Source organism: Callithrix jacchus, chromosome 2 (assembly GCF_049354715.1).
Source record: "Callithrix jacchus isolate 240 chromosome 2, calJac240_pri, whole genome shotgun sequence".
NCBI classification, from domain to species: Eukaryota; Metazoa; Chordata; class Mammalia; order Primates; family Cebidae; genus Callithrix; species Callithrix jacchus.
Window position 1 is genome coordinate 86223372 of NC_133503.1, and position 24371 is coordinate 86247742.

Here is a 24371-nt window from a genome sequence, read left to right on the forward strand (position 1 = left end):
CTGTGCACATTAGCACTTTAAATAATCCACGATTTTTCTTGGTATGATAGCCACGGCACACGCAAAGCAAATGAGCAAACGCTGTTTAGGACTTCACATTCATCCCTATGGGACACACTCCACAGTTGCTTTAAACAAAACTCCTTGCTCTGGCAACTTCAGTGAGATTAAATAGAACTTTTATCTTTAGAGTTCTTATGACAGAAGGATGAATCTGAGGAAAATCCATCAGTGACTCTAACCTAACAGGAAAGGAGATGGGGACACCAAAAAGAAACCCACCATCCTTCCTGCTAGTTATCTAGTCCTTTCTCATGTGTCCCCAAAATACCCATTTTTAAACTTTTCAGACACAAACTTGCTGTGATCCAATCAAGATTATGAAAATTTCCATCATGCCAGGCCACTAAACAGAGTTTTCAGAAGTAGAAGCTACTGCCTTGGCTAGAGGTAATAAATGCCAAAAACCAAAGGTACCTCAAATGACCCACTGGCTTCTAGAGCAGGCCAACCCAGAGTTGTGCCTACTTTGGTCATAAGATCCCTAGCAGAGATAACCTGGGTACCTGTATGTTTAGGAGCTCTAAATCTTACAATTACATAACCCTAGAGTTACTCTGGACTTGGGTCCAAATTTAAATAAACTGTTGTGTTGCTGGGCAGCCCTGGAGGACCCCTGGGAAAAGTTGTCAAAAAACTTAGAGCTCTTTGGGGACTCCAGAGCTCCTTGGCAGGGACCAGTTATGTGCATAAAAGCAGCGGGTGGCCTGGGCACAGTGGCTTACACCTGTAATCCCAGCACTTTGGGACATCGAGGCGGGCAAATCACGAGGTCAGGAGTTCAGGACCAGCCTGGCCAACATAATGAAATTCAGTCTCTACTAAAAATACAAAAAATTAGCCAGGTGTGGTAGCGGGCACCTGTAATCCCAGCTACTCAGGGGGCTGAGGCAAGAGAATTGCTTAAACCTAAGAGGCAGAGCATGCAGTGAGTGGAGATCACACCACTGCACTCCAGCCTGGGTGACAGTGGGAGACTCCATCTCAAAGAAAAAAAAAATCAGGAGGCAAGACAAAAATCTCACAATAGAACTTAGTGGCTGGAGAGCCAGCTTATTAGGGCACAAAACACAGGAATGTGCCAACTACAGAGGAGTGAAGTAAATTAGGGAGAACAAGGAAATTACCGGCTGGGAGACAGAGTTATTATGGAAAGCTGATTTCACTGTCCAAAAATTTAGCCTGCACTTTTTCTTGAAATTATCCAAATATTTCAGCAATTATCTATTTATATGGTTGTTTTCTGGGCATTTTCCTTGCTGTTTCTCCCCAGTCTATTATAGAGTGTTAAAAGTATTTGCTTTTGAAGTCATTTTTTCACTTCCACCACAACTTACAAAGCCTAGCCTGACTGTCCCTCTAGGTCCCAAAAGGTCTGGACTTGGAAAAGGTTTTCGACTGGCCTAAAGCAAAATGTCCTGTAACAGAAAAATAAGTTTTTCACTTGTGCTACATAACTGAGTTTGATTTCCGTACATATCCCCTCCAATAGCCACTGTATACAGTGACCCAAATGTGTTCTTAAAAGATACGACAGTTTTCTTTGATAACTCTGGATCTGGAACACAAGATGTGCAATGACAGGAAACCACTTTCTTGGTTTGAAACTAGGTTAATATTACCTTGGTAATACCCAGTTTGCAAACTATCTCCTCTGTTTTGTATATTTTAGAATGCAAAGCTCCTAATAATGAGTGCATGAGTCATTCACATGGAGGTGACTTATAATTCAAATTGAATTAACTGTAAATTCAAACAATTTGAAAAAAAAATTAAGGCCTTATGTTCAGTGTTGTCACTACATTTGTTGGGGATTTCATCACTGTGTGGAGGCGTTTAGTTCCAGGCTAACATTTGGACTGGTGGAAAGCTCCCCTGGAGCATGTGGGTCAAAGGAGCCAGCTCCATCTGACCTTCAGAGGAACTGAGCAAGCAGCCTCTGGGATCCACAGCTTCCCCATCTCACTCACACCAGGCAGCATGGAGCACTCCCTGCATTTGAGAGGGCACAGCAACAGAACAGCCAGCCAGTTGTGATGAAAGCTCTTGTAAATTAAAAAGTGATCAACGAAAATGATCAGTGTTATTCCCATTACTATTGTTATTAGTATAGAGGGAGTTCCTCTGTGTCTCTTCCTGCAGGTATTTTGGCAAGCATGATCCAATATGCTCAGGATAACAAATGATTAGTAATATTTTCAAAATGAGGAGAGAGGGATCAGGGAGGGAAGGAAAGAAGAAAGAAAGGGAGAAGAGGAGGAGAAGAGGAAGGAGGGAAGAACCAACACAAATGTTGAGCAATTGGATTCAGTCATATTAAGAGTATGGAGTCAATAGATATTATGTTCACAGATTTTCAAAACTTTTTTTTTTTTTTTTTTTTTTGAGATGTAGTTTTGCCCTTATTACCCAGGCTGGAGTGCAATGGCATGATCTCGGCTCACCGCAACCTCCGCCTCCTGGGTTCAAGCGATTCTCCTGCCTCAGTCTACTGAGTAGCTGAGATTATAGGCATGTGCCACCACGGCCAGCTAATTTTGTATTTTTAGTAGAGACAGGATTTCTTCATGTTGGTCAGGCTGGTGTTGAACTCCCGACCTCAAGTGATCCGCCCACCTTGGACTCCCAAAGTGCTGGGATTACAGGCGTGAGCCACCACGCCCAGCCAATATGGAGAAATCTTATCATGGTTTTATGATAAGGACAAGCAGCATGCTTTCATCTATGTATTTAAAGAAAATACTAACTGCAATAAGAAAAAATTACACCAAATTTGTTTTTCTTATTTTTCTTTCCTTTTTAAAACATTTTCCTGCACTTTTAAAATTTCCTTTTATAAATATTTTCAGGCTTTGTAATGATAAAACAGAATTAAAGTGAGAAAGAATACTATACAAAATTTGAGAACAGTGTGTGTGTGAACGTGTGCCCATGTGTATCTGCACTCGTGTGGCTAGCATGGCTCACTATGAGTAGAGGAGGTAAAGAGGTTTTCAGTAAAACATTTAGGTGTATCAGATTAAGCATCCCTTTCCCTGGAGAAGAATTCTGATATAGGCCTCAGTTGGGACTTACAAAGTCCCCATGGTTCACAGATCCAACACATTTAGGAGTGGCAGCATCATTCCAAGGTCATTACACTATTGCTTTACAGCCACCATGAAGAGAAGAGTAAGGGCTCTTCCCTATATTGTCAGGGGAGGGGAATGAGATGAGGAATCCACAACTACACCTAACTACATGGTAATGAGCCCACATTTGACCTGCAGATCCAATTCACACAGGTTTACAGAACTACAGATATCTTAGACCTCCTCTAGTCAAAGCTCTGCTTACCCTCACTCCCCAGCAGACTTCAAGCAGTCTTGTGGATGTAAACAACAGCTATGCACCTGCAGCTCCTAATTTATTCCTCCAGCCACATCCTGTCCTAACAGCATCCACCCTGTTCCTATCCAGCACACAAAGTGGTCCTTTTAAAGCATAAGTCAGCTCATGCTACTACTGCCCACTCAAAATCGATTTCACTCAGAATAAAACAAAGTCTTTCCCACAGTCTAATTTATCTGACCCCAACTACCATTACCTTATTTCCCACCATGCTCCTCTGAAAACACTGGGCTTTCATCACACTGGCCTCCCCAGACAGTCACAAGAGTCATTCATTTTTCTATCAGGTGTCGGTCCTCAACTGTCATCTTAATCTTAAACCTGAATGATCAAATTTAGCATACAAAAATGCAGGACATCCAGTCAATATTGAATTCTATATAAAAAATAAAACTTTTAGCATAACTATTTCCCAAATGAGCTTATCAAACTGACTGAGGCTACAAGTAATATCGGGAGAGAAAGCAAAAAGCTCAACAAGTTTCAAGGGAATGCTGGAAGGAAAGTGAATGTAGAAACAGTGATGAAGACCTGGGATTAGCCTGAAAGGAATTCTTGGGAGATGTGATTCTAAAACAGTGAAAGAGATGAGCTGACCAGAATAAGATGAGAGTCTTCTGCATAAAGAAATAGCACAGGCAAAATCACAGCAGTGGAAATTAGCGAGACATTGGTCCAGAAACCAAAGTGCTTCTATTAGGAGCTGGCAGAGAAAGCAGAGCTGGGCTTGGAAAGACAGTAGAGCCCCACCAATGAGTGGCTGACACAGGGGCATCCTCCCTTCCGATCCTCGATTCCACAAATTAGCCATCTACGTTCTCCAGGTCAAACTCTTCTACCTTCCCTAATCTTTCCAGCAGGAAGTCACCTCTGCCTCCTCTGTGCACCCCAAAAGCAGTTTTTGCACACGGCTTCCAACTGGAATTTACTCATTATCCTCTACTACTTTAGCATCTTTGAAGGCCAGAGTTGGTCTTTTCCATCCTTGTGACTGGTACAATGCCTCATGCATGATAGGTTCTCTATAAATGTGTTTCTCTGAATGCTGAGTTTGAACTTTCTAGGATAATAAATATGAAGCCCATGGTCTTGGAACACAACGTAGGCAAATCATGTCAAGGGCCTGAGCCATGGTCTCTGTGAAGCTGTGACTGCTCTGTGTCTGAAAAACCAGTGCAGTGTCCACCTAGAGGAGAAAGCTCATCCCAGAGGCCAGGGTCAGTTGAATAAAGAAGGCTGTGGCAGAGGCTGGGGCCCCACAATTTAATAGGAATACAGGCCAGATAGCGAGAAGTGGCAGAAAACAAAGAGCAGACTGGTGAAGAGCAAGAACTCTACAGTCTACAACACCTACGTGGAAGTCCTACCTTTACTAAATATGGCCTTGGGCAAGTTGCTTACGCTCTCAGTGCCTTCATCTAAAAAGGCTCTTCACCTGAAAAATGAGTATGAGTCTTTACCTTATTGTGTCATTGTGAGAATAAATTAAAATAACCACCATAAAGCTCTTAGCAGAGTGCCTGGCAGATAGTCTCAGCTTAAGTATGTTAGCTCTCATTATTGCAACCAGATAAAAAGTATTTATTAAGTGCCATATATATGCTAGGCTCTCAGCTGCTGGGGATATGAACATTTTAAAAAAGCTTTTACATAGTGATAAATAACATTATGAGTTTGTCAAAATCCATAGACTGTACAACACAGAGTGAACCACAATGTAAATGCTGGACTTTAGTTCATAGTAATGCATCAGTATTGGTTCAGTCATTGTAACAAATGTACTACACTAATGGAAGATGTGATTAAAAGGAAAACCTAGTGGGGAAGGGATATGAGAACTTTCTGCTCTAACGTTTTCAATTTCTATGTTAATTCAAAAGGCAACACTGTTTCAGGAAAAGATCCATTTTACCTAATTTTTAACAATCAGCGAAATGTCTAAGGATCAGATTGAGCTGTTGTTTACGTGAAGCAAATTTTAAATTGTCAGTCTGTAGTTGTACCACTAATGACTGACTTCATAAATTTAAATTTGCACCATGAAATAAAAGAAGAATGCAGCATAGCATAAAACAAAGAAACAAAAACAAAAAAACGCCATTAGAGTAACTCCAAAACATTGGGCTCATAGGTTAAAAAGGACAATGAGAGCACCATAAGTTAAAGATAAGGATAAAGATTGGGGGACATGTGGGCGCCAGCAGTTAGTGAACTCAATTTGAAACAACGTCAGGACTTTCAATTAGAGATGTTCACATACAACTAAGGATATAAGATTTAAGAGAGATCAGTGCAGGATACTGAATCTGAGAGCATCGCTTCTGGGAAGCAATTGAAACAAGAAGAACAGGTGAGCTCTCTGGGTGTGAGACAGTAAGAACAGAAAACAGGCTGCATGCTCAGATGACTTCCATCAACGGCAGTAGTGGGAAGCCAAGAAGGAAAAAAGATCAGCAAATTAGCAGATAAAGTTGGCATATGGAAAATTTACAGAATGCAAATCACAAATGTCATGCAAGGAACATATGGGTTCTCCATATGACACAGGACTGCACTGAAGAGGCTGGCAGGAGAGGTGGAAAGGACAGTGTTGCTGGATGCAGCACTGGTAAGAGCGTAGGGATTTAAGGTGTGCTGCAGGTGGTCGCATAGTTCAGACCCAGTGAGAGCTGGAACCCAGGCCCTTTGTACACTGCCAAACACCTTCCAGTGGGCCACCTCCTCCTGAAGTACACCTTGATTACTTAGGAGCTAATTACACACAGCAGTTTACACATAATATAAAGCTTTCTGCTGTTTTTGCTGCCTCCTTATCCTCAGCCAGTTGGAGTTCTGAAATACGGAAAGATGGAAGTCATGGAAATTTATTTTGCTGACTGTTAGTAGTTCTTTAATATGTATATCTTTATCTAGCTATCATCTATCTATATCTGGGGAGGGGGAGGTGATAAGGGAAGAGATTGGAAATGTCCAGAGGAGATTAGCCAAGGTGTAGCAGGGATGAAGGCAAGGTAGAGACCGGAATTAACACAGAAATATTAATAGAACTAGATCAAGTGTGGACCTGAAGCAGAGGAGAGGCCAGGTGAGCTCAAGAGTAACAAAGACAAAGGAAGAGGCAAGAACGGAGGCGAACAACCACAAGGGGCAAAGAAGAGAAAGGAGGAGCCTGGCATTTTGTTTCTTAAAGATAGTGGGACATTTTAACAAAGTAGATTCCTGAGCCCAATCCAGGACCACTGAGTCCGAATCATTTAAGGGCAGGTCCCCAAATTGCACTATGCTAGAGGCTGAGACCTACTGAGCTGTAGGAAAGTCATCGAAACTGTAGATTTTTTAAATTATGGCAAAATAAATACACCTAACACAAAACTTACCATTGTAACCATTTTTAAATGTACAGTTTAGTACTCTTAAGTCTATTCATATTGTTATGCAACAATCTCCAGAACTTTTTCATCTTGCAAATCTAAACCCATACACATAATATATATTATTATTGTTACTGTTAATTTATTGAATAGCTTTGCTGATGTTTAGCCAGCTATCCTAGATTTAGAGCTGATATGCAGGTCAAGGAGCACAGGTATTACTGTGGGCATCTGGGATTATGGGTCAGGGTCTAAGCTGGAATGGTTATGACATATTTTGAAGATCATTCCTGCTTAGGTTGCCATAAAAGTAAAAACTCCAGGGACAGTAATATAAATGATTAATAGTAAATAAATACATATTAAGAAAAATAATAATTTTAGTTAAAAGTTTTGTTCTGGCCGGGCGCGGTGGCTCACGCCTGTAATCCCAGCACTTTGGGAGGCCGAGGCAGGCGGATCACGAGGTCAAGAGATCGAGACCATCCTGGCCATGGTGAAACCCCGTCTCTACTAAAAATATAAAAATTAGCCGGGGGTGGTGGCACGCGCCTGTGGTCCCAGCTACTCGGGAGGCTGAGGCAGAAGAATCGCTTGAACCCAGGCGGAGGTTGCAGTGAGCCGAGATTGTGCCACTGCACTCCAGCCTGGCTACAGAGTAAGACTCCGTCTCAAAAAAAAAAAAAAAAAGTTTTGTTCTTTATGACATGTTTTGCCATCTATGTTTATTTTTTCATCTAAAATTTTTAACTGTAGAGTGTCACTTGGAATTCTTGCTTTTCATGGGGTCAACAGTGACACATATTCAGGTTTGCATGATATACTGTTAGGTCTGCATTCACAGGTACACATATGGCTGCATGCACATTTTTATGGACAGTAGCAAATATGCCACTATGTTGATTTGTTGTCATTAAGTCACAATATGCTGGACACTGAGATGATCTGCTATTCAGAATTCAATATCCAGTGTCAAACATACCTAATGAATTTCTCCTGATTTGAGGTCCGTGGTCAAAAAGCCTTCACATGTTAGGGCTTCCTTACGACTTTTCTTGGATGTCACTAAGCAATTCTCACATTTTCATCTTGCAAGATGGTTCTTTTTTGTGAGGATTTTCAGTTAGCATTTTACTTACTGAAATCATGTACAATTAGGAAATATAAACGTGCCAACATTTGTAGTCATCCTTGTTGCCCTCCATTAAAAATACAATTTTAAAAATGAGAGTGATCCAATAGAGTTTTCTGACATCCATGTTGCATGGTATCCTTTTAGCACATAATTTTTATTTGTAAGCATTGCTAAATAAATTTATATTGAAATATTACTTACACTTGATTTTTAGTAAGTAATTAAATCCAAATGATGTATCATGGTCTACTATTAATATATACAATCTTTTGTTTGATCAAATAATGATATTCTTTATACCTATATGCAGAGTCCACTACAGACAAAGTTTACTATTAAAATCCAACTGAAAAATGGGGGGAAATCTCAATTGTTACACAAAAACCATAAATATTTTCTCTGTAATTTACATAACTATTCAATATTACTCTCCTTCATATGTGGGAAAAAAGAGGTATAAAGAAATTAAGTTTTTTCACTAATATCTTACCACAACTAGATAAATTAATGTCTCTACTTTAAAAAGCATTTCAAAGAGACTTGGTCCCTTTTTTTGTTAACACCTTCATGTATAAAAAGGAAACTGAAACTTTCTCCTTCCTCTTCTGAGGACCATTATAATCTCCTCATAGACCCCAGAAAGGTTTTGTTTTTTTTATTAAAGACACATGCTATAAAATACATGAAAACATTAGAAGTGTTTTTATAGTATCAGAAGGGTCTGTGGACTGTTAATAAAATTTCCCACCGGGAAAATATGGAGTGCAGAGGATAAGACGAGACAAAAGTGAGGCAAGGGCCGGCCGCGGTGGCTCAAGCCTGTAATCCCAGAACTTTGGGAGGCCGAGGCGGGTGGATCACGAGGTTAAGAGATGGAGACCATCCTGGTCACCATGGTGAAATCCCGTCTCTACTAAAAAAAAAAAAAAAAAAAAAAAATACAAAAAATTAGCTGGGCATGGTGGTGCACGCCTGTAATCCCAGCTACTCGGGAGGCTGAGTCAGGAGAATTGCCTGAACCCAGGAGGTGGAGGTTGCGGTGAGCCGAGATCGCGCCATTGCACTCCAGCCTGGGTAACAAGAGCAAAACTCCGTCTCAAAAAAAAAAAAGTGAGCCAAATTTAAACATTTGCTGGAACCCTATGAAAATAGTACCATTGTTTGCAATTTCCAAGATGTTTCGAAGTATCAAGGAGATAATGAAAATACCTTCAACCAAAACTGTGACCCACTGAAATAAATCTATATTATATTACATAATCAGCTCTCAAAATCTCATCATGAAAACTGTCAACAATGGTTACCACTGCTTTATACCCTGATAGAGTTTGAATTTCTGATCCTCACAATAATTATTTGTAAATAAAAATTAATTTCCACGATTTTGAAGCTTCATTTTGAGATAATTCCACTTTGTGGATTATCTGGATCAAATTTTACATTGCAATTAATTGCAATAAATGAAAATTAAGTGCTTTCCTTAGTAACCCAATATTTTTCAGGACTCTCATCTCAAGAAACTATTTGTGTATTTTTATATCAAAGTTAATTTTAATATTAGTTTGGGACACACACAGCAGATTCCAAAAGCATTGTATCCTATGAATGTATTTAGGAGCTAGCTCTCCTTTTGAAGTATATATGGATATCTCAAAATTTAATGCTGTTACTTTTGTGATAAATGTTAATATTCCCAGGTGTGCTAACAATATTTAGCTCTCGGTGCTTTACAAGACATTGAAAACATGACTTGATTACATTTAATTTGATTCCAACTAAAAAGCACTTAAGAAGTTTCTATTGAAGTAGATTATACTGAATGTTTCTATAGAAGACACTTCATTATCTGAGGCAGCTTTAATTTAAAATGACCACAGAGAGTGAAAAACACTGTTCATTTTAATAAAATGGGCTGAATCCCATATCATTATTTCACAGTTGCATGCTGTAGATTTTGGTTTATTAAATAAATGTACAGGGGCACTGGGAAAAGCATGTGTTATACTGAGTACCTCATCACAGTTCACCCAAGTCAGAGCTAACCACACAGCTTTTAAGTCTTAACTGAAACCAGAAATGCTGTGAAAAAAATTTAATTAAAAATGAGGCAATAATATGAAGACAGTGAAAATACTACCTTTTTGCTAAATTTCTAAGTAGTCAGTTTTACAACTAACTAAAAATGAAAATGAACTTCTGACTCAGGCAACAATAGCAAATAAAGGCAAGGTGCCACCAAACCACTCGACGTCCTGAAATATAACATTTCCCATTTTAAACAAAGAACTACCTTGAGATCAAATTACTATGTATTTACAAACAGGACAAAAATCAGAACAAAAATTGTTTGTTTTCCCAACACTATGATAAACAATTTTCTAAAGTGCTATTATTTTACAAGCCCCAGTTCATGTTAAAGTTTTAAAGGGAGAAAAGGATGATTAAAAACAAAAGGATGATTAAAAACAAATGTCTCAAAGTCAGTTATTTTGTACTAAGCCTAAACCACATGGCTAGCTTTCATTGGAAAGAGCCCTGCAGATACATTTGGCATACCCATTTCTGTTATTTCAGGAATAAAAGCAACTCTGCGGTTTGTGGTTAGTGATTGAGCACCAAGTGAACTTGTTGTGTGTATGTTCCTGTATAGGAAAACCTGCATCATTTTGAGCATTTCACACTTGTAACAATGTCTTTATTATGCCTTCCAGAATTAATTGACCTAAAATCCAGTAATTCCACAATATATCTATTGGATAATTAGAACTCTAAGGACCAACAAATAAAACACATTATTGACTTTTAGATCTTCAATCAAACAAATATTTACAGCTGCAATTTGCAAAAATTATTTCCTTTTAAATTGGCATCATATCAAAATCTGTGCTACTGAACTGAAGCATATCAGTATTATCAATACCCTCCCCCAAAATTATGATTCAAGTCCAAAAACAATGATGCAACCTTTAAAACAATCTGCACCTGCTCTCCCAGCCTAGGTGGGTCTCTCTGAAGACAAATGAAATTTCATAATCGTAAGATTCCTTGAAAAGTCCACCTGACCTTGAGACCAAGAACAACAGGGTGGGGGAACAGTGTCCTGGTTTAGTGACCAGCAGCTATAGATATCAGAGAATGTGCTTGTTGTCAATGATCATTGCTGAAATCTGTCTATACCACACTGGAACAATCAATTTTGTAAATGATTGCAATAATCAAGGAAATTGCCTAATTTATAAATCCTTGCATAGAGCATTTTAATGGATTCCTCTATTTTAATGCTGATGCCTTCAAAGCTAAATGAATTGTTGTCCAGGCTGTCATTACACAAAATGATAAAAACATTCCATCTGGTGGGGAAACCACATCTCATGGATATTCAGACCCTCAACCCATAATCACTCATTAGTGACTTCCATGAAAGTTTTGTACTGCTGAGCCTTTGGAAGAGCAAAAGAGAAGGCTTATTTGTGTCTGCATGTTTGTGGAAATCCCTGTTAACAGTTTTGGAATTTGAACAAATTACCTTTCACTGAACTGTAATGCACTGGATGTGTCTGCCAGTTTTGACAGCCTCATACCATTGTAGTTGTCCTCTGTCTCTCCTTTTTGTCTGTCTAATGCCATGCCATTTTTTACCACCAAGCCTCAGAGTCAGCAAGCCTGGCCACTCTGAGCCCCCAGATCTTGCATCATATCAACATGGATGATGCTGGATGCACTGAAGCAAACATGTGATGTCCCAACATTTATGCTCCCACTAATCGGTAAATCTATGGAGTCTACCTGGAAAATCAGGCTACACACTTAGCTCTTTCCCTAAGCCCACCACACATAGATTGCTCTCAGTTAAACCTTGGCCAATTGATTCCAGCCAATAGTGTGCTGTCAGTACTTTACTTACTGCTCAATCTCACTAACCTGACATTTATGGTGCACTGATTGGCCTCTGTCAGTGGTGCTGGTTGTAAATTCACTTTGAAAAGCTTTGTGTTAACAGCCTTCAACCAGGCTCCAAGAAGAGTACGAACAGGCAGCCTGACAATTGCTCGACCTCCTGCCCTTATTACAGTGAGTAAATCAGGGTTTGAGCCATTAGGCTGGAGCCTGGGGCCTACACAAAAAGGATTGACATGACGAAAGGTCAACCTCTGTCACACATGTGTAACAATTTGGATAATGGAATTCTGTAACTTATCTGAGTGAGGTGGCAAATGCTTACAAGGAAAAGTATATTCTGCTCTTGCTTCTCTGGCTTTTATGCTAAGTACTTATGCCGAAGTCTATATTTCTTGTGTAAATATACAAGGAATGTCTGAACAAATGAATCTTGGAGTATATATGGTTCAAAAAGGAATGAAAGAAAAAGAACGAAGGAGGCAGGCTCATAGTTGTTCTACGCATAGGGTTCTTTAGAATAGCAAATGGTTTTTCCCACACTACCAGTGTATTAAATCCATCTTCTGAGAAGAGAGAACTTTCATATTGTACGCATATTCCCCAGCTGAGTAATATGTAGTTTTTCATATTCAATCACAACAATTTTTAATTCATATTATACTACAACTAGAAGTGATTTTTGGGTAATACAATAGATATTCTCAAATTAAAACTGCTTTAATTTACACAGTGAAATAAGAAGGTTCCCCTGCAGGCTTCTTGGAATCAGTGTTATTATATGACATTTCCCTCAGATCACTTGCTGCCAGGCAGTGACTGGGGAGAGCAGGTTCCATTTACCCACTAACCTCTTTTTATACCTTACTTTTAAGTCAGTATGGGAAACGAAAAAAATTATACAGTGTAAGAAAATATATAGTTATGGACCAGTAAATATTTGTAAATTGTTTTCTTCATATTGACAAAATGCTATCAATAAAAGAAGTAATTTGTAAAAACAGATAAACTGAATTAATAAAAAAAACAGTCCTGTGGATGTGGAACTCATCAGTCTTTATAAAGTAATTGCAGCTAAAGCACTGTAGTGTCATATGCATGTCGGGATTAAACTTCACTGATGTGAGACTGTCCAAATGGCTGTTAAAATTTTTTTAAAGCAGCATTATTTTTGAACTTAGAAAACCAAGGGTGGCACTATACAGCAGGATACATAAACGAAAAGGACCAGAAATTTAAATGGACATTTTCAAAGCAACTTAAATTACTAAGTTTTGACTTTTAACACAATGCTGGAAACCATTCCAAGAGGCAGCAGATGGTTTTACAGTATATGTAAAACTACAAAATGCTCACACTCTATCAAATGGGCACCACTATAAAAGACATCCTCAAATCAAATGAGGCAAAGCCAGAGAGATGCACCAGCTGTTACTCTGCATAATTTAAAACATAATAGTAACATTACTATGGTTTATTTTTAAGGAGAAATTATTTGACTTTCACAAATTTGACATATTCAAAGCCAAACTGACAGGCAGGCTACTGTATTAAATGATAAATTGCTGAAAAACACAATTTTTATTTCAATATAACTGCAACAGCCACATAATTCTATCCCCTAGTGTTTTGGTGAATCATGCCCAAATGAGCCAAAGTCTATAAAGCAGAATATGAAGTATATAATTATAGTACTATCACTGGGACAAATTTTAAATGATTGTAATTTAATTGAAAGTGATTAATTTAAAATACTTTTTCAACATCTAAATACATACAAGTGGGTACAGTACTGTGTATATGAAATTGACTTACTTATAGAAACATATATAATACATTTAAAATATGAAATCAATTCATTTTCTTCTAGAGAACCAACTACCTACGATGGTTTTGAAATATAAACATTTAGCAATGTGTAATATATTTTTAATATTGGTTTTCATTAATATCTCTTGACCTACGCTAAACAGTAACGATGAAAAATAAACCATTTGCTTAACAGCAAAACTCTTATTAAATCTAAAATATTATGGCACAAAACCAAACCACAAAAAGGCTCACATTATGTTATCCCCCTTGATTTTTGGAAGAAAAATAATGAAGATTTCCACGTAGTACAAATGAAAATGAGACACTCAAATTTACTCAGGCAAACAGAAGACAGGTTCTGTAGAATTAAAGCCCTTTCTAATATCTTAACTGTAATCCTAACAAGTCACTACATTATTTCAATTAGCAGGATAATTTTTCTAGGGTGAAAATAAGTGCAATTTATTTTGTCATTCTTGCTATAATTTCTTGTCAAATCAGATATTGAGTTGAAAGGCCCGAGTAATTCTAGCCTATCTTAAACTGTAACTTTATTTTAAACTTCGGTATTTTATTCCAGTAGAATTTTAAGTATACACTGGGTACATTCCTCAGGTCCAGTCATATTAAATTCTGATGTTAAGCAGAAAGAGGAAACCATGTGCAACTAGATTAATTTATCTCAAGGGAAAGGGGGCACATTAATAATAGAGATAACATTTTCATAAATGTTGGAATCAAATGTGCCTTTTCACTTCTTTGTTAGAAAACACATTGGGATAAAATTATCTCATTCTCATCAATAAGACCTAAAGGCTGAGAAAGATTCTGTTTTCTTTGGAAAACATTGAGAAAGATTTTTCTTCATACTATGTTCAAATAGCTAGAAATGTAACATGCATCCAAGTCTTGGAATAAATATATATAACCAAAGCAAGTGATTGTCTAATGCACCCTGCTATGTTTTGTTTTAAAGTGTCTGAATTTATTATTGTTTAAAAAACATATTAAAATCCTGAGTCTAAAAGAAACTGGCAAAAATAAATGACTAATGATTTGGCTTTTCACTTGTAATCTTCTTAAACTATAAAAAATAAAATATTACCTTGGTTTATTACAAAAGCAAAACAAAATAAAACAACACACAAAAAAACTTTCTTCGAATTTCCCATAAACACCCAGAAGAGTCAAAATATATTGAATGTAATGAAATGATATTTAGCTTTCTTTAAACTGCTGTATTTTGAAGAACTAGATTATACACAAAGAACATATTAACTAAAAAGAATGATTGCAGGCTTACAAACCAAAGAAGTTCTCCATGGCTGATGTGTATTAAATATCAAAAAGTCGTTTTTCTACAAAGAAAATAGAGCTTTTAATGATTAAATAAAAGGAGTAACTAAGGTGAATCTGATTGTTTCTGTAATAAGCTTTCATGTGTATAATAAAGTACAACCATACTAAAAACAATGAACTGTAAACTGAAACAAAAATCCATCATCTACTTGGAAACAGTGACGGGAAAAGATTAGCAATCCATTTATTGTACTGAAATAAAGATAAGTAATTGTGGTAAGATACATCAGGACCTGAGTATTGAACTTGAAATATAAAGACGTTTCTTCATCAGCAAATCATTTGAAAAAATGTGAGGAAGAGAAATGATTACAGTTGCCTATTAAAAGAAAATAGTCATGATTCAACTCCTTTTAATTTTTTTCCAAATACGCTTTATGTTGACTTGGTATTCTGGAAGACATCTAAAAGAATAAGTTTGTGAAATGGATAATTATTACATGAGTCATTGAACAATTATTGCCAGACATTTCCTACAGATCTGCAATGTATTCTACTTGCTGATTCTAATATAAATAATATGATGACTTTTTAAAATTTCAGAATAATATTTAGCTTTGAAAGAAAGAACTAAAATTTAAGGAACAATGTCACATTTGGAATCTTGTATTATAAATGTAACAATTCAAACAGTCATGTTTCATAAAAATAAATCATAATGCTTAAAAATTTTGTAAAAGCTCATACTTCACATGTTGAAAATCATTATGCTAATAAAAATCTGCAACCTATTTTATACAGTAAGTATTTTATTTTACAAATGGACATTGGCCATTGGCACTAAGTTACCTGGCCCCAGTTCATCACATTTCATGTGATCTTCCAGGAGACATACATTTTGCATGGCCGAAGTTTTAATATCCTTTCAATTTCTTAAATGTATCATTCTAACTGTTGTTACAGATAATTAAAAAAAATAGATTATGTCCTGAATTTAAAAATTGGGTCCTATAGATCATCAAAGCATACACCCAGCAAGTCTTTTTTCTAACACAGAACCAACTCTAAGAACCACCCCAACACACTCAACTCACATGCCCTGAACAATATGTAAAATTCGCTTTATATCTACTGAAGTATCAAGAAAAAGAAAAACACTGACTAAATTCCCCAGTCTCTTTACTACAACAAAATTTTAACTTCATCAAGTACAAGTAAAGGTAGAAAAAAGAAGTTCCACAGTTTTCAGTGTTGATATACATTATTATAGTCTATATGTGTAGTGGCCACCTGCCAACATCCTAATCATTCAAAGCCCCTTGGGGGGGAAAAACCCAGAATTAACTATGAGGTTTTTGTTTGTTGTTTTATGTTTATGTCTTTGCCCCCTGGCACCTAAAAATAGATAGGCATCGAAAGGCAATATAATAGTATTCAGTTTTAACATTTTCTGGTAGAGTAAATTTGTACCATTGAACTATTGCTGTACAATTTCCTTTGGAAAAATATTGGCGGATTTTAAACTATATTATAATAGAGTTCCTAATAACACCATTGAAACATGAAAAGTACCTAGAAGTATTTTATAAACTTTAAACCATATTGGAGGTTACAACTAATTAGTCAGAAACAAAAACCAAAATGTTTCAAAACCAGATGCTTTGAGCCAGGGCACTCCAGCAGGAAAGTATAATGTAGGTAGCTCATTGGCCGCCATGTCCTCATTTTGGGCTGCTGGGCGGTGGACTCATGCACTGAGCTCCTCCTCCATCAAAAGAGGCTTTACAGACACAGGCCTCAATAGTCACAGGAAGGTTCTGGATACCAGATCTGTTTTTCACAGTTTCTCCAAGGCCTGATATGGTGCTGGCCAGAGTGGGCGCTCATCAAAAATTTTAGTGGATTAATGATTCCCTTGAGTTTTATTTAGTGACTATAAGGCAGCCCACAGTGAAAAAGATCATCTTGACAGGCCAGCAAGCCAAGTACGAGAGGCAAACTCTTGCAGAAATGACCCATTAATGGACCCCAGGGGTTCCTGTCAACTTGGCCCCTGCCATTTAAGAAACTTTATTTTCTAGCTAGTCCCATTTTATTATACCACCTGCCCAGTTAGTCAGATTTACATATTGCTTAAGGTTATGACTTCTGGCATCTTGTATTACTTAAGCAACTTTCCATGGGTGGAGGTGGCTAAGATTGGTAGAGGGTTACCTAATGATAAGCATCTATCTCTTCGGGCATGAACCTCAATAATCCACCATGACGTTTGGGGAGAAATCTCAGGCTGACGTTTTTCAAATAGGTTATTTTAAAATAATTGCTTCAGGTAGATTGTGCCATTAAAGTATTATCCTCAATTGGGTTACACCACAGTGCTCAGAGTGTTCTCATGTTTTGATTTTCCATCCTGATGAAGATTACATAATTTCCGTTCTTCAGAGAAGCAGCAGAATTTGTGATTTCTAATTCCCAATATAATTGGCTTACTTTGGGCCTTTTGAAAATTGTGAAACATGTCATCTCTCAGGTTCATCACTGACAAAATTGATGTTACCTGAGAAAAGGGGCCAGCCTCTCCTTCCTCTCCTCTATGCTTCCGTTCCTTTCTACTCCCGACACAGAAACACACTGGAAGCGCTTGGAATGGGACATAAAGGTCACTCAGCTCACCTTCTAATGCCCACCCTCTTCTGCTCCATCTCTTCAGCTGTTTTCTCTTTTTCTCAAAAGTCAGAGAGACCAACGGTCAAATCCATTCCAGCTGGAACTGAGGCAGGTTAAGGTGACTCTTACTTCAGACACTTGTAGGCTCTGTTTCCCTAGCTGGGTTGCTAATGCATCAGCCCCATCTCTGTCAGCCTCCTTACTGCAGGTGCTTCAGACACCAGCCATCTACAGGACCAGAGAAATATATTCTCTGCCACCCTCCGGGGGCCAAGGGAGGCTCATTTCGCAGTTGCCTCTGCTAAAGGCCAGGCTCCCTGCTGGCCGAGGCTCCTGCTCGGTGGCGAGGCGCTGTGCAGCGGGCCACTTACCTCCCAGAGATGCTGCGTGTTCCTCACGGCGCCTGCCTGCACCTTCTCTGGCGGCAGAAGCACGCCTTGGAAGGGTCCAATCCAGGTGCCCTGTTGGATCCTCTGTGCCGCGCAGATGCCATAGGCCAGGCCAGGCACGGTGCTGGTGCAGAGGCACACCTCGCGAGGCAGGTCCCGCAGCCACTCCGGCAGCTCCGGCGGGGGCGCGGCGGCCGCAGCACTGCTGGTGCCCACGAGCCGCCGCAGCGAGTGCAGTGGCCCGTGCATCGGGCACTCGCCATTGCGGTTGTCAGCGCACATGTCGCAACCTGCGGAAGACGAGAAGGAGGAAGGGAAGGGAGCGGGTTAGTCCGGCCCCTCTGAGCGGCCCACCTTTGGGTAAACTCCCGGGACAACAGCATCACCACCCGCCCGGGTAAGCCACCTTCGAGGAAGGTTCTGCCCTGGGAGCACCGAAGCGAACTCAGAGCAGGGGGAGAGAACCCGCGCCGCTCCCTTGGAATTCGCCGCACCCAGATCTGACTGGTACCGGGTCAGGACTCTAAGCTCCCCAAAAAGCCTTGGATCTGGGTGCAGATAGAATCTGCGCTTTCCCTCTCCACGGAACCGACAGCTCCAGGCTTCTTCCTGTTTCAGTCTCTGCATCTCTCCCTCTGTCTCTGTCTCTCTTTCTCTCCCTCTTTCCTTTTGCCTCTCGTTCCTTCTGACCCTCTCGCCACTCCTGAAGTTTCTATCTCGAGTTTCAGGGTGTGTTTATCCTCGTATTACGAAAAGAGTCCGTCTCTTGCCCAATCTGCTATCTGGAAGAGATTCTATCTATAATGGTCGCCTGTGTATTTAGCTTTCCTCTTTTTACAATTACACAGGAGACGATTTAAAATCGCCAGACGGGGAGCAACCAGTCTGGCGCGGGCGCTACTCGCACTCCCTTCGACCCAGGGACTCAGAGCCTTCCTCAACTGCCTCCCAAACGCCTGCGGGACGGGGCAGAGTACGCCTGCAGCCAGGTGGAGTGCGAGCCGCAGCCCCAGGACTCCAAGGGCGTGCCTGCACTGGGGTCCCTCAAGTGCCTAGTCAGTTCTCCCTCCAGGCAGTCCAGCCAGGCAGGGACAGTTGGGGTGGAGGTGCTGTTCTGGAGGGTTTGGTGTGCACGCTCTTCTTAGACTCCTCAAAAATTGAATAGCAAATTTAATTATCAGCATAATGGTTAGATGGAGAAGGCCCCAACTCCTGCCCGGATGGCTGTTCCCCAGGATAAACGCGATTCTGTTGTGCTACATACACTGGGTGAAGCTTCTGATGAAGCTGTCTCTCTCCGCCACTCCCCAGAGCAGCCTGCGCGCGAGGGGACCCCCACCCTCCAGGCCCGGCGGTAGTGGGCGCCCAGTATCCCTCCACTAGAACTGGGCGGGAAGGGGCCAGGCGGCTACGGGAAAAGGAGCCTGCGGCGACTGCGCTGTCGGTTCGCAGCGCCCTCCGGGTTATTAATGGGCCTGGAGGAGCCGCCGTGTCTGCGCCTCAGCGCGGCGGGCCTGCCCAGAGAAGGTGGCCTCGGCGCCCGCCGGCGCGACCCAGACTCCTTGGCCCAGGCGGCGGGTGGCCCTCGGGGCACCCGCGCACCTGCCGCTGGCCTTGGCCGCAGCCAGGCCCGGTGGATCACCCTGGGTGTGCCCTATCTGCGCTGAAATGGCCGAAACGCCCAAGATGAAACTTTTGTGTAAGGAACACCTAATCGCAACCCAGCATGGTAAGGGAACCCTCCTTTTGCGATTTGCTTCACAGCAAAGGAGGGCTGACTATGTAAGCATCCTGTCTCACTCGAGGGGGCTCTAGCCAGCTAAGCCTTCGCCTCAGTCAGCAGCTACTCCTCCACACCTCCCAGGAGTACTGGAAGAATGAGGGCTCCAAGCTTCTCAGAAGTGCCCCAGGCCTCTGAGACGGAAAGCAACAACCTGATTCCCAAAGTAGAAAAGTGTCTATGCTGCTGGGTCTCCCTCACACAAAGGCCCTCCTCTGCCCCTCCTCTGTCAGCAACCGAACTAATGTTAAAATTCTTCCAGACTCTGCTTTTGACCCCAGGACCTGGATGGGAGTATTCTCACACTTATCCATATGTCAACTCCTCTGAAACACACACACTTCACACACCCTCTCAAGCTTATTGATTGTGAAAATAAAAACTTCAAGACATTTTAGGAATGACACGAAAGACAATAACTATAATTACAGAGTGCATACTGTGTCACACACCTGTCTAGAACCAACAACCACCATATTATCTAAGTATCATGATTCCCATTTTGCAGATAAAGCAATTCCCAAGCACTGTAACTCCACTAAGAACCAGAAACTAGAAGGTGGCAGAGAAAGGATTCACAGTCCTGTCTGCCTAACTCCAAAGCCTCTAAACCCATAGATTTGTAAAAGACTAATGAAAGCTGGGAGAATTTAACATTCAAACTCGTGACTCAATTGAATTGAAATATTTCACTGAAGTAACTATGTGGGGGCCATGAAAACTGCTATAGCATGACTGAGTTATAGGGGTTTCTCTCCTTCCCACACTTTTGTGGTTTTGGACATTAAAGTAAGAGAATGAACAGGAAAATACATAAGTAATGTCTATGATTTTGAATGTTAGTGTCTGACTTCAGAGATGGCCTTTTAGCACCTTTGAAAAAATAGCTAAAAGCAAAAGACAATAAACAAAGGCAATATGCCCATGGAAATAGAAATAAATCACTCCACGGAGTTGCTTAACTGATTTTTTTTTTCTGCTTGACTCGATGCAAATGGTGAGAAGCAAGAGTGTCTAGCATTCATGCCCCTAGCAGCCTGTACCGGAGATTGTCAACTTCCAACATGCTTCCCCACGCACATTATCCCATCAACTACATCAGCATAGGTACCAACTGCAGTCACTACCCCCATAGACAAGAAGCACACTTTTAATATTTATAATGCATGATAATTAAACTATGGCTAAAGCCTTTCTCCAAGTAGTCCTCTAAAGCCCTCTTCAACTTCAACTAAAGCCCTCTTCTGCCTCACCTCTGCCAGCAACACCAACTAATGTTTCATTTGTCTCCATAAACTGTTGAAAAACTTAATAGTAGCTAACAACAGTAACTATTAGGAGTGAAAAATGGAGGCTCTCTCAATAGCTAGAAGACTACCTGTGTGTTAGGTCCACAGCAGGCTAGACTAAGCCAATCCACTTTAATTAATCCACACACACCAGTCTTCTTAATTTGTGAAACACTTAATGCTATAGCAAAATATCTTGCCAGAAAAGTAGACCAACTGCCATCAAGATACATGTTATATTCCAATGTTATTTTTTAATGCACAAAATCGTCACAACTGAAAACATTTGTGTTTTATGTCTGAGTCTCAGGGTAGCCTGAGGCTATTAAACACAAATAACATTTCTTGGGGTTGACAAATATGACGCAAGTACACAAACATTCTAGCAGTATTTTCTAGACATAAATACCTACATGAAAAGGTTTGAAAGAGAAGCAGGCTATATGCCCAAACTGTGTATAAATGTATATAATGTATGTCATTATATCTATTACACACACACACACACACACACACACACACACATAGAGCATTCTAGGCCAAGCAATACATAATATAACTACTTAAGTTCCTAACAAGAAAGCAAGCAAATGTTCATACTTTCTCTTAAACTCAGAAGAAGAGTTTTTGTACAAGCTCATAATTGTTATTCATAAATAATTTTTTATATTTGTGAGAGATACTTTCATATGCTGTAAGCAACAGACTTTGAAATTCCATTTTAGCATTAGGTAGTGTAAGAGACCATGGTTCCTTTTCTTTTCTATCTTGAATGAATCTGTCAATGTTCCTGTCTAAGGCTCTCTGAGTAAAGAAAGGTGCTGTCATTAGGTTACAGACTTGTTCACCTGTTGGCTTCAGAAGGCCAGGCCAAGTGCAGTTTAGAGCAGACTTTCACTCTTCACTTCCTATCCTTCTGTATTGTTTCAATGTTTTTAAAAGTGCAATAGATCTTCACAATGTACCTATTTTAAGGCAAAGAGGGCAAAGCAGGCCATGATTTTCTTTTCTGGAATTTCATTTCTCGTTCCAGGAAAGGTAAGATATAATATGTTTCCAGGCATTTGGTGTGTGGAGAGGTCAACAGTCATGTGCAGGCGTGCAGGGAGTGCGCGCCACGCCACATCTTCACTTCCCAAAGCTTCCCCGAGGCCTTCCTCGGCTCCCACCCGCCCCGTGTAAAGGAAACCGAGAAGTAGATGAAAAGCCTGCTTCCCCGCCTGGGCGGTACTACCCGATCCGGCAGGAAATCCTCCCCAACCGCCGCCGAGGTCGCGGCCCTCAGTCCCGCAGACTGAGACCCGAGGGGCTGGCGCCCATCGATCCCCGCACGGGAGTGCCGCCTGCTGGCAGTGTCGCGTGCGCCCCGGGAGGGGAGGGGCGTGGGGGCTGGGCAGCAAGGCAGAGGGCAGGCAGGAAGAGCACTCGGGCCCGAACCTCCCGCGTGGAGGTTCACGTCCCCGGGACTCCAGCTTGCTCTCCCCGCCACCCCGCACTGCCTTCCCGAGCTATAGGCTAGAAGGGATGGCGGAAAGGGAGCCATGTGCGGGATGGGGCACCCAGACGTCGGCGCCGAAGGCTGAGTTTTGAAGGTCCCACCTCGATCCTGCCCGCGAAAGGCTCTCTCCTTAACCAAGGCGTGGCCGCCGACACCACCCACGATCCGAAGTCCCCACTGCGCACTGCCACCAACCCGGCCCTCCTCCTCTACCAGGCAGGGGTCTTCCAAGCCCCGGGAGCGGGTCTAGAAGCAGCTCCAGAGGCGAGGCAGGTTTGCCTGGCCGCGGCAAGAGGAGCCCATTGATTGCAGTCGCACCCCTGCGGCGCGGCCCAGCTCGTGGGAATCCTCTCTCTCTACGCGAGTTTAAAGCTCCCGGCAAATCGCTGAAGCTCTGGGCGTTCTCCGCCCCGCCTGGCCGCCGTTTGGGCCCTGGGACCAGCAGAGAGAGACAAAAGGAAGAGGGAAAGAAGGGAGGGAGAAAATGTGGGTCTTATTTGTCTCCCGATGACTGTATTAATAAATTAAATGGGAGCGCCAGTGTGTGAGGTTGAGAGAATATTGCGTGGAGATAAACCTCGCCGTCCCCTGCCCCTGCGAGGCTGCCATATACAATGCGGAGATGATGAATAGGAGCCGCGAGAGGAGATCGAAGCGGGTCTGGGCTGGCTCCACTCTCTCCTACAAAACTATAGGGCAATTAATTGTGGCTTGTCCCCTCATCCTTCATCTCCTGGTGGCACATATCGATGGAGATTACTGCTGATGGACCATTTTATCACCTTAAATAAACAGTCGCCACCTCTTCTAACCTCAATCTAATATATGGCTCTATGTTCCGTTTCAGGGCGCTAGATAACGAAAGATGTAAAATAGCTAAATCATGTGTGTTACGGGAGGAGGCTCGGCCTACACACACACACACACACACACACACACACACACACACACACACACACGAGAGAGAGAGAGAGAGAGAGAGAGAGAGACAAAAGCCCACGCACTGAAGCCAAATCTCCCTCCCAGCCGGACCAGGTCTGAAATCTAAGGCGATCGCTGGTCTTTCTCCGTGGAGGCGCAGGGCGGAAGGGGCGCAGCGGGCGTTCCTCCGCGGCAAGAAAAGCCTGCTGCTGCACCTCGGGGCTCGCCACGGCCCAAACAAGACCTGTATTTTCCACCTAGGTGGGAAGGGATTAGGGAAGGTCAGAAAACACTCACCCTCCTTTATCTCTTTCCTTGACTCCTTAGCAAGCAACCCGACAAACGAGTGTTAGGCCCAGACTTCCTTTTCTCTTCCCAGCCCCTCTCCCTAAACCCAAAGCGTGGCGTTACCGAAAAGGAGCCCCTAGCCCCGCTCCCACACCGTTCTCCCAACGGCGCTGTTCCCGTCACTGTTCCTTGCTCTGGAGGGCTCCAGTAAATCGCGAGGGGACAGACACCCCTTCCCCAACTAGGGAAGTTGCTAGGTGGTCCAACTCTCCGCCGAGACACCTAAAGTGGCTCAGTTCCCGCCTCCCCCCCGGTCCTAAAGAGGCACATCTTCACAAAATGGCTTGAAAACTAATTGGCTCTGCTAAGCGAACACCCGGGATGCTCCGCAGAAACGCCAGGTGCGCCCGGTGACTGTCTTTCTCTACTTTCCAAGAGTAAGTGACAAGGTCTCAGGCAACGCACCCGCTGCCAGAACCCGGGAAGAGGCCACTCCGATGGAGCCTGACTAAATCAAAGGCCTCAGACAGCCCAGCAGCAAATGAGGGCAGTAATATTAGTGGGGGAAGGAAGGG

At 41.6% G+C, this 24371-nt stretch overlaps 1 protein-coding gene across 1 annotated transcript in view; it reads right to left on the bottom strand.

The window, feature by feature from the left end:
• Positions 1 to 24371, bottom strand: part of PRDM6 (PR/SET domain 6) — a 95152-nt gene that overhangs the window by 66404 nt on the left and 4377 nt on the right. Inside the window, exon 3 of the mRNA XM_035291000.3 lies at positions 18003 to 18310. Within this exon, the coding sequence (XP_035146891.1) occupies positions 18003 to 18310 (308 nt within the window). The remainder of the gene's footprint in view (positions 1 to 18002; positions 18311 to 24371) is intronic.